Below are 9891 nucleotides of genomic sequence, written 5' to 3'. Positions count from 1 at the left end.
GCGGGATGGCAGCCAAACGCATAGCACAGTTGCTCACTAGTGGGAATACAAGGACACATTAGCAGAAGGCACAGGAGTAACCTGCGATGGAGGAAAAGTGCTCGGAGGTCTCTTGTACATAGGTAGCTTTCAGTTTCAGATGGTCAGACACTAATAGACAGCAAACAACACATTGCTTAATATATTTGTCCCAGAAAAGCAAAAACCACTTCTTGACCCTATGGCTCTCCTGGAACCTCATGCCCAAAAGGGACAGTGAGGCCACTGTGCCACTCCCCTCCATTGCAGGTAAAACCTGTCCTGTATGTTCAGCTCTCCAGAGACTACTGGAAAGGTTTCCTGATCCTCTATTACTTTCTGATTTAAAGTCATCATCTCCCCCCCTCTAATTTGCAACAAGTTTCCTTCTGACAAAAGCATAGCCAGGCTAAGCAGAAATCCACTCAGATCTCACAGCAGGAAGCCAATGTACAATTATAAAAAACAGAATTACTGGAAAACTGTGTCTCTCACTGAAAACAAGAGGCTTACAACAGTGTGCAAAAATCTTAAACTCACGGGCTAGTACAAGAGTGACACTTCCTATGCCTGTCAAGAATCTTCCCCATCACCTCCCTTTCTGGTGTAGCAAGTCCCAAGTCCTAAACCCATGTATTTTAAGCCCCCTTGGCTTTCAAACTGGTGGTGGCTGTTATTATTCCAAGCTCAGCATTCCTTAGGATTGGAGTTAAAAGTCTGAAAAATACAGGCAGCTCTCCCTGTTTCATTGAGAGCCTATCAGCCTTGATTCACCCAAATCAGTTAGAGAACTCTTTCAGAGGAAAGAGATTTAACAGCCTGACTATACAAACGCGTTCTGCTACTGGTCTGGCCTAGATGACCAGGATAAACCAAAAGGTAACTTCAATACAACTTAAATGCAAAAATTAGAAAGAGCCCTCAAAACAACATGGTGTTCAAAAAATGTAAGGTAACTGCTCACTCAGACCTACCTCCAGGTTGTAGCAGCTCTATCTTTTGAAGAGCTGGAGAGAGCTTCATACAGAGCCTGCCAGTCAATGAGCATGGCAGGACAGATACAGAACACAACAAATCTTTGAATTAGCTATTGCAGAGCAACCCAATGAGGAAATAACTTGTTGCTGCTGACGTTTTCACAAGGTACTTTATATTTAGGTATCAGCAAGCATTAGCAGAGAAGGGGGAGGCAGGTGTGGACAGAGACACTGAAATCTTTTTTCTTCATTGCATTTTATAGAAAAATCTTTGTCATGGCCTGTAACTTATCCATGTGACTGACAGCAATTCAATATTAGTTTTGGAAGTTTATACAGAAAATATTTCCCTGACCCCAGAAGTCAATGTTTGCCCAGTGAAGCACAAGGATTTGTAGTTCTGTGGTTTCTTCATACCAAGTTCATTATCAACTTGAAAAACACCTGAAATATCCTTGAGGCAAGCAGAGAACTAATGGCATGGCAGTATTAGAAAATATAGTGGATTTTAGTACTTCATATTCACGTTGATGGTGAAAACGCACAATACCAGGAAGAAGGTATTTTCCAGGCTGCTTTTTAACCAGCAGCCCAAGAGGTTTGCAAGGAAATACGAGTGTTTCCATGCAGAACGTGGTAGTTAGGCAACCCAAAGTAAAAGTCAAAGCAAAAATATTTTTATACAACTTTCAAGAAAATAAGTTAAATCCTAACTGCATCAAGTCCAGTCTTCAGGACAGTAGGAGATTGCTTCCCAAGCTCTCAGAGCCAGCGTGCCTTCCTCCTTATCAGCGGGTGAACAGCAGCACCAGCTCACAATGAACAGTATGAGGAAACATGTCAAAAGGTATAGCCAGCATGGGGGCAAATGGCTCTCCTGCCAGCTTCTTCCCTGGGTCAGGAGGGCAGCACAGCCTGTGGAAAGCAAAGATGGCATCCTTTAGACCAGTCACAGCAGCCTTCCCACCGTCACTGGTAGCACAATAGCACAGAGGATGCACTAGGGAGGTACCATGTAGTTTGGCTAACATCTCTCAGCTGATGCTGGCTGGGGTCTGGAACCATCAATACTGAATCCCAAGCCATCTCTGAAAACCTCATGGTCAAGCTGAAGAGTCAGTAGCAGGTTTAAAGCTCCCTTTCTCACAAGCCATCCCAGCTGACAGACACTTAAGACCCTTCAGAAATAATAGTCAGCTTTGCACTACCTTCATTAGTTACCTGCAGACAGATTTATCACCTGCAAATGGGCCTGCCCCAGATAAAGACTTAGCTATATGATTAACCCTAAGCAGGTAACTAATCCCTGTGTCTTCACTTCATTGGCTAGGGACCAGCCTTCCTGCAGTGAACCCAGTGGACTCTCTATCCCACATCCAGATGTGCTGTTTTGTTGTGGAAGGATGCACAATGCCATTATGGCATGTTTGCATTATCATGCATTATATTATTCCTTACTGATGCACTAAAGTATGCTGCTGGAACATAAAACCCAAAGAATACCCGCTACCTTAGAACAGCAAGTGCAGCTTGCAGGTAAACACAAAGTAACACAAAAGCATAAACCACTTCTGACCATGCACTGACTTGTCCTGGATCACACCTGCAGAACTCACCCAGTGAAATGCAGTTACAACAAAAACCTTCCTAAGCCAAGGCCAGATATTTATGTCCTTGTTTGGACATAATAGGGTCTGTCACTAAGGTCAGTGGAAAGAAAGGGAGGAGGGTGCTCACTCAACAAAGTTCCTCATAGCTTCACCCTCTGGCTTGCAGGAGATGTAGAGCAGCCTTCGGATGGACTTGCAGTTTCGGATGGCTCGCACAACCCTGTGATCTGCAAAAACAGATATCATGCTTTCCCAGTGATCCACTGCCACTGTGAGCTCTCCAGAAGGAATGATTGCACAGCAAGCATCACAGAACTGCACTGAACTGTCAAAAATACAGGAGGAAAAAAGAATATACACATTTTGCCATGTCCTGTCTCAGATGCAGGCTCTTAGGAGACCAGGGACGCGACCCACACTACTAACAGCTTAGCCAATTTGGAAGGGTAGAGCAGCAGGAGAAATCCCTCTGTTTCCCAGGGGGATGAAGGATGAGAGAAAAATTGTTACTTAATTAAGCAGGGGCACATAAAACCTTCCATGCACACTTGTGAGACTGCATCTAGGCACGAGGACCAGTTTGGGACTTCCCAGTACACACTGAAGCAAGTCCAGACAAGACCACTAAGACTGTTAGAGGGCTGGGGCACAGCGTGCACAAGGAGAGTGTGAGGGCTAGGACTGTTCAGCTTGGGGAAGAGAAGGTGAGGAGGGATCAGTTTGCTTTCTTCAGGGGCCTCATGGGGGATTACAGAGAAGATGGAGCCAGAATCTTCTCAGAGAGGCACGAGAAGAGGATGAGACGTAACAGATGCACTGCAGCAAGGGGAAATTCTCATTAAATACATTAGGGAAAACATTTTTCAGGAGAGGGTATCCACCCTTGGACATATTCAAACCTCAGCTGGGCTTTATAGCCCTACGCAACATTACACAACTCTGAAGTTGGCCTTGCTTTAATTGGGAAATTGCACCACAGACCTCCAGAGGCTCTGTCTCTCCTAAATAGTTCTGTGAGCCTACGAAAGATGGAAAAAAGATGGGAGCTGCCTGCTGTAAAGAGAAAGCATGATAAAGGCACTGAAAGGAGCAGACTATGGGATTTTAGCTCCTTCAGCCACAAGGTAATAAACTAGAGACTAAGCAAGCAGAGGGGTTTGGAGCAGGTATAACAGGTCTCACAGAACTTGTTCAAAATCCTGCTTTCAAGATAAAAATAAATAGCATATTCTCTCACGAAGCCCAGCCCGAGATGGGTTTGCCACAGCAACAAGGGGTCGGGCATCCTCCCACGATGACAGGAGCTGTGGTAAGACGACCTCCGCCTTTCCACTGTGAAACTCACAGTTTGAAATTCCTGTGAAGCAAAAAGCAAGCACATGAACTAAGCAGAGTCAGTCTCACCATATGTTAGATGTAACATGAAGTACCACCCTTTGCTGCGTGGAGGTGACTTGTTAGGATCCCTCCACTCACTTCTGCTTCTTATTTTTCAGCAGTTAGTTTGAAACTTTCTGCCACAGTGAGCTTGAACTCACCATTAAATGCTGCATTCCACTTGGCATCTTCTATTGCCTTCTCCACCATCTCAATACCAACAATCTTGGACACTTTGTGAGCCAGAGAGAGACCAATTGTGCCTAGAAATGCGGGGATACAAAATACCCCATAGACCCATGCTGAAGAAACAAGCCTTTAGATTGTGGGGATCATTTTTGGTATACAAAGCACCAGCCCCAGGAGCCAGGCTCACATGGCCACTGCTCACCTGTTCCACAGCAGATGTCAAGGAGCATGGTGTCCTCACCAGCCTGACTTAGCTCCCCAACCGCCCGGTACAGAACTTCTGCTCCACTTGTGTTTACTTGGAAAAAAGCATCTGGAGAAATGCGAAACTTCAGGCCAAGCACTTCTTCAAAGATGTGTGGCTCTCCATGAAGGAGCTGGAAGGGGGACTGCTCATGGGAGCAGCGTGTCATGGTGCTAGCACACAAAAAACAGCTCTTAGAAGGCAGCAGAGAGACAGCTGATTTCCATTTCCATTCCCAGGGTGCTCATGTGCAGAGGATAGTTCTCCCCCCACCAATTTTTATTTAATGTGAGCTTTTCAACAGGATCAAAGAATTGCGATTCTTTATAAGAGATCTGTAACATGCACAGCCTAGAATTCATTAAAAGGGTCAAAATGACTTTGCAGAAGGCAGAAGTCCTAGGGTCTATTCTGCAGTTTTGCTACTAATGTGATTTACTGTCTTGGGAAAGCCACTGTAGTTATTTTTTTCTTTAGTTTTCCAGGCTCATTACTCCCATGAGGTAGAGCCATAGTGTATTCAAATATTTCAGGTCTAGAAAAACAAAAGATGTAGCCATCTTAAAATCACGCCTGCAGGAGGCATCCAAACATCTGTCGTTCTCTTCACACACTCCCTGAACTGGTAGAATTTGAATTTGATCAGAGCGGGGGGGGTCAAGACATATACCTTTCTTGGAAATAAAGTGAAGTCAAGGCACAGACTGTTCCAGGTCCACATGTGAAGAACTCCTTAAGCAATGCTTTCTGAGTAGCCAGTGCCTCCTGTCAAGAGCAAGAAGGAAAACCTGGCTGATTGGGCAATCTGATTAGACATGTCTTCCCAGTGGCACACCCAACAAACTCAGGTTAGCCAGATATCTGATGTGCCTCCTCCTGCCAGGGACCCTGTGCTCCACATACTCACCTGCCCCAGCTCCTGGGGGTGGAAGGTGATGATAGCCATGGTGTGGCTATGGCTGGTGGTGCGTACCACAAGCTCCCGCCAGTGTCCACCTTCGTGGAAGAGGATGCAGGGGTCCAGGGGGGAGCGACGGATGAACTCCTCATAGCACTGAGTGGAGGGGAAATGGCACTTCGAGGACAGCAGAGACAACTGCCCTCATCTTAGCATAACTCTGTGCACCCCAAGCGGGTGCCCCTTCTACCAGTATCATCTGTTTTTTCTGTTTGGTTTCAATACGCTGAGTGAAAGCTGTTTCCAAGTTCTTGGAAGAGAAGACATTTTAATAATTTCAATTTGTGATTCTTATGTATTTTAATAGATTGGCAGGAATTCATTGTCTCTTGATTGACGTCATTCTTTGGGACAGTTTAGAGGCTGCAACATTAACATGCAAGTTTCAAAAAAATATTCAGCCATCAAACAGAGTCACACCTGAAACTTTTCAGACCATGAACATGGACTTTAAAACCCAGTACAATGTTTTCCCAAGTAAGAGTTATAGCAGTCCCTCTATTCCACAGTCTAGGGACAGACATGACATACATTTACCTGGGCTACTTGTTTGTGTTTTGGGGGTATGTTCTCCATATGGTTGGCTTTCACACAGACAATATTTCTTGCTGGAAAGAGACAGACAGGTATTGAATTGTTTTGGTTTAGGGCATGTAAACAACTGTAGCACCTGACACAATAAACTATGGAGAGGCCTTTCCCCTTAATTTTCCCATTGTACAAAAAAAAGAAAAAAAAAAAAAGAAAAAAAAAAGAAAAAAAAAAAAAGAAAAAACCTTTAAGTACCCCACTAAATCCTGTGATGTTCTGGGTACCTGCAGTCTGCAAGACCTGCCAGAATTCCCTTTGCCAGTGATTACTGTCACTAACTTCCATGAAGAGGGTTGGAGCTCCAGGAGCTTTTTAGGTGTCCTCTAGTAACTCCCAAAGGAGTCACTACACGGTTCTTAAACTAAGGGAGCCAGAGCAGAGCAAGCTGGTTTTCTAACTGGAGAATAATGGTGTGGGCTTACAGCAGCAAAGCAGTTTAGGTTGCCTAGAAGACAGCACTCTAAACTTTTACTGTCAGAGGTAAAATGCATCCATGGAATTATTTTTTCAATGAAAAAAGTACATAGTGACCATCCCAGTACCTCTTGCTATGGATGTTGAGAAGCAAAACCTAGTATTGATGGTGTGAACAAGTTCCTCACTGAGCAGCTTGCAAGAAGCAACAGCTCACATCTTCATGGCACAAAATCAAACTGCCTCATGCAACCCAAACACTCCAACATTGCTCTGCTGCCTATGGCTGTGCACATCCCCCCAGACTCAGCACAGGCTCCTGGAGCATGCCAAAAACATGGGAACAGTATAATTACAAATAACAAAGCTAAATCTTGGAGGGGCTGCTACCACAGCTGTGGTCTTTACCACTGCAGCAAATTAGAAGCTGGTGTTTCTTAAGAAGCTAATGAACTGAGGTTTTAAAATTGCTGCCTCAGACGTGGTGGTGTTTCTGTTGGTGTCCCCTAGGATTCAGGCTTCTAACTCAGGTGGAAGCTGTCACAGCAGAGCCTTGACCCAACCCAGCCCACATCACAGCAGTTTTCTACCTAGCTCCTTGTTCTGTGCTGACCTCTGCCAGTTCCCACATACAACCCCACGGTTTTGGGGTTCCCATCTGGTCCTCGGTTCACAGAGAAAGTCGATTTGTTTCGGTAGCCATTAATGACAGGCTGAGGGAAAAAACAAAGAAAAGTAAAGTCTTGGATTAAAAGAAAAAGTAATGGAGGAAAGCCAAAACCCAGCCTGGTTGTTCTGCTGGCAACATGGGAAGGTAACACAAAAATGCAGAAACAGCTTGTGCATGAGACTCCCTAGTACTTCCACTTGGGAAGATGAAATGGCTCTCTGACAGAATGGTGATGGGTTTATCAGAGAACGCTTGGGCACAAAAAAGGATTCTAATGACTAGGCTTGTTTTACTCCCCTACAGTCACAGGCTGCAAAGCAGAAGCTAGCAAGAACTGACACAGACACATTCTGTGCAACTAAGTAATCCCCACCATGAGATTCTTCAGGAGCCAAGTGAGAGACTGTTGGTGGTTCAGAAGGGAAAGCGTTCCCATGGGATACTCACCGAAGGGACTACAGGCTGGAGAGGACAGCAGAGTCCACCAGGTTTCTGCACATCTATGCCCAGCTCCTCAAGAAGGGTTGCCAGTGTCTGCAAAATCTTCCTCTGGCTTTCATACTTCACCTGCAGAGGAGTCGTAAGCCAGAAACACTGTCACTGGACCACACGACAGTGGGCAGCTCTTCATCACCCACCTCTGGGAAGGGCAACAGGAGGGAATACTGCAAATGGGATATAGCACCAGAGGAACTCTGCCTTCCTCATCACCGCAGTCACTTGGAGCAACGGGGAGAGAGTCTGTGGTCCCCAAGCGCTGGCCTCAAGCACTTAGTCCAACTTGAAGCCCCAGTGAACCAGCTGTCCCGCACCGGACAGGATCACTGTGCGAGTGCCCATCCTCTGTGCTGTTAGTGATCACACACACCACCCACAGGGGACATCCTAGTTCTATCCTTCACAATAACTGAAAAATTAAAGCAGCAGTAAATGGAGTCTAAAGAGTTTACAGCACTAAGTGACAAAGATGCTGGGGCTGTTGCTCAAGGGGGATAGAAGGGACAGTTGGGACAACACAAAGGAGAAAAGTCCACGTAAGCACATCTTACCTGCAGCTGCTCTTGATAGGGAAGTCTCCACAGTGGAGTCACCGCGCTCGCTAACCTGGAAAGCACAGCATCACAGTAGCACCCAGAACTACTCAACTCCTCATACTTATGGCGTAACATCCCCGCCAGCTGCTTCACGGGCAGGACCATTCTGGTACAGGCTCTGCACCAGAGCAGGCTGTGAACATCCAAACTCCCTGTTCGTGACACCTGCCTGGTGCAGAATACTTTGGCTGGAAGAGGGACCCAGGAACCACAATGACCAGCTCTGCAGAGGACAGGCTGAGCCTTTGGCAGAAGACCTACCAGTGGCGCCCGGGTAACCCAGGTATCTTTCTGATCCCCCTTTAGAAGACAAGGCCAGGAATAGCGTTTCCCCCACACAGGGACTCAGAGAGGCCCTGCCGAGCCCTAGGTGAGATCTGACTCTGGGCTGGTAAAACCAGGGGAATGAATATTCAAATCTTATTGGAGTCAGAGGGGAAAAAAAAAATGAAGTGCAGGCAAAGAAGGGAAAAACCAAAAAGGATCATGTTGTAGCTTCAGATGGGTTCTGTTGCTTTCTCCCACCAAGTCAGAGGCTTTGGCGATTTCTTGCTTCTCCGAGGACAGCCCGAGTCCCATCTCCCTGGAGCTTTCCCATGAAAGAGGAAAATGCTTCTCTTCTCACTTGATGCATCCATCCTGCATCCTCTATCCACTCACATTTCCAGCCACTACTACATCTTTTTTGCTAATGCTGTGCTAGATTAAATCACACCACAGTGAAGTGCACAGTTTGTGTGTAGCAGGCAGGGAGTTACAGGTTGCCCACTCTCACTGACCCAGCCACCCAAGCAGCAGCAGTTTAGCGAGAAACCTTGGAACTTGCCACTACTTGTATCCGAGGCAGGGCGAGCAAGAACAAAACACATAAAAGCTGATTTAAAAAAAAAGAGACAGAGTAAGGGGTGAGGTGGATATGACCCAAACTATCAAAACTATCCATCAACTACTGACTCACTCAACCCACAGAGAACCTCACTCCACAGCTGGATAAGCTGCTGTTATTGCTTACTGGGATTTTTGGAGCTGCTTCCAAAACACCCAGTGCCAACTACTTTCAGGCACAGAACTGCAAATCAAATGGACTATCAATTTTTGCTTGCCCATGCAGCAACCGCTCTGCTCGTGATCCTTTCCTCTCAGACCTTTTCGTTTGCCTTTCCCGCTATTCCTATCCCCAGGCCAGCTAAGCCCCGGCTCTTCTATTGAGGAGAGCAGAGTGGAGGGGAAAGCCCCAACCCAACTGCTTCGGGCGCTCGGTGCTTTGGAAGAGCCGTACCTCTCCTCCCAGGAGGAACCTGGCAGGCTGCGGCCCTCCCCGGCCTTTTTCTCCTTCCACTTTGCTGCTGTCGTCTTCTTGCTCAGCAGGCTGCAGTCCCGCCCGGGCAGGCTGCTCAGGAGAGCGCCTGGAGGGCGAAGGTGCCAGCACGGTAGCCTCAACGCACAGGACAGAGCCACGGTGGGAAGGACGGGGACTGCACCCCTGCGAGCAGCACGGCCTCCCAGAAAGCCACACATCAGCTGCGCACCTGGAAACAGGTTGAGAAGAACGCCATACTCGTGGCCAGCTCCGCCCCAGAAAGTAAACCACGTAGCTTAGAAATACCCGCAGCTGGGCTGACCCAGCAGATGCATTTTCACTTTGCTCAGAGCTGCTGGATGGTGCCTGCGGCACAGCGAGTGCCCGTGCCCTGGGCCGGACACGAAGCGCAGAGGGAACGGGCAGCTGAAAGCAGAGCTGCCCTCCTC

At 47.0% G+C, this 9891-nt stretch overlaps 1 protein-coding gene across 8 annotated transcripts; it reads right to left on the bottom strand.

Moving 5' to 3' along the window:
• TRMT2B (tRNA methyltransferase 2 homolog B) lies at nt 1-9885 on the bottom strand. Of its 8 annotated transcripts, none has more exons than XR_004841208.1 (13): nt 9422-9885; nt 8098-8152; nt 7496-7615; nt 6992-7091; nt 5911-5981; nt 5323-5469; nt 5086-5180; nt 4374-4588; nt 4144-4245; nt 3843-3962; nt 2733-2832; nt 993-1910; nt 1-36 (listed from the first exon to the last, which is right to left on the bottom strand). XR_004841208.1 is itself a non-coding variant. In XM_009649082.2 (12 exons), the coding sequence occupies exons 1-12, from the start codon at nt 9658-9660 to the stop codon at nt 1784-1786; spliced, it is 1491 nt and encodes a 496-aa protein (XP_009647377.2). In that variant the 5' UTR covers nt 9661-9885; the 3' UTR covers nt 7-1783. The 8 variants fall into 8 exon arrangements, 4 of the variants coding, with proteins under 4 accessions (XP_009647377.2, XP_035744694.1, XP_035744696.1 ...); XR_004841207.1 differs by having other exon boundaries at nt 7-150; XR_004841209.1 differs by having other exon boundaries at nt 7-81.
• Between the last annotated feature and the right edge of the window lie 6 nt (nt 9886-9891).

The sequence above is a fragment of the Egretta garzetta genome, unplaced genomic scaffold (assembly GCF_000687185.1).
Source record: "Egretta garzetta isolate BGI_Z169 unplaced genomic scaffold, ASM68718v1 scaffold1021, whole genome shotgun sequence".
Classification (NCBI taxonomy): domain Eukaryota; kingdom Metazoa; phylum Chordata; class Aves; order Pelecaniformes; family Ardeidae; genus Egretta; species Egretta garzetta.
The sequence above is the reverse complement of the archived record's forward strand: the minus strand, read 5'-3'. Positions and strand labels throughout refer to the sequence as shown.

Bases quoted from the DNA above. Each gene is read 5' to 3' on its own strand.
- TRMT2B (XM_009649082.2), bottom strand. From the start codon at position 9,660: ATGTGTGGCTTTCTGGGAGGCCGTGCTGCTCGCAGGGGTGCAGTCCCC. The intron at 5,982-6,991 runs GTCAGCACAGAA...GTCTCTTTCCAG, and splicing joins GTATGTGGGAACTGGCAGAG to CAAGAAATATTGTCTGTGTG. The intron at 4,246-4,373 runs GTGAGCAGTGGC...CCGCATTTCTAG, and splicing joins TGACATCTGCTGTGGAACAG to GCACAATTGGTCTCTCTCTG.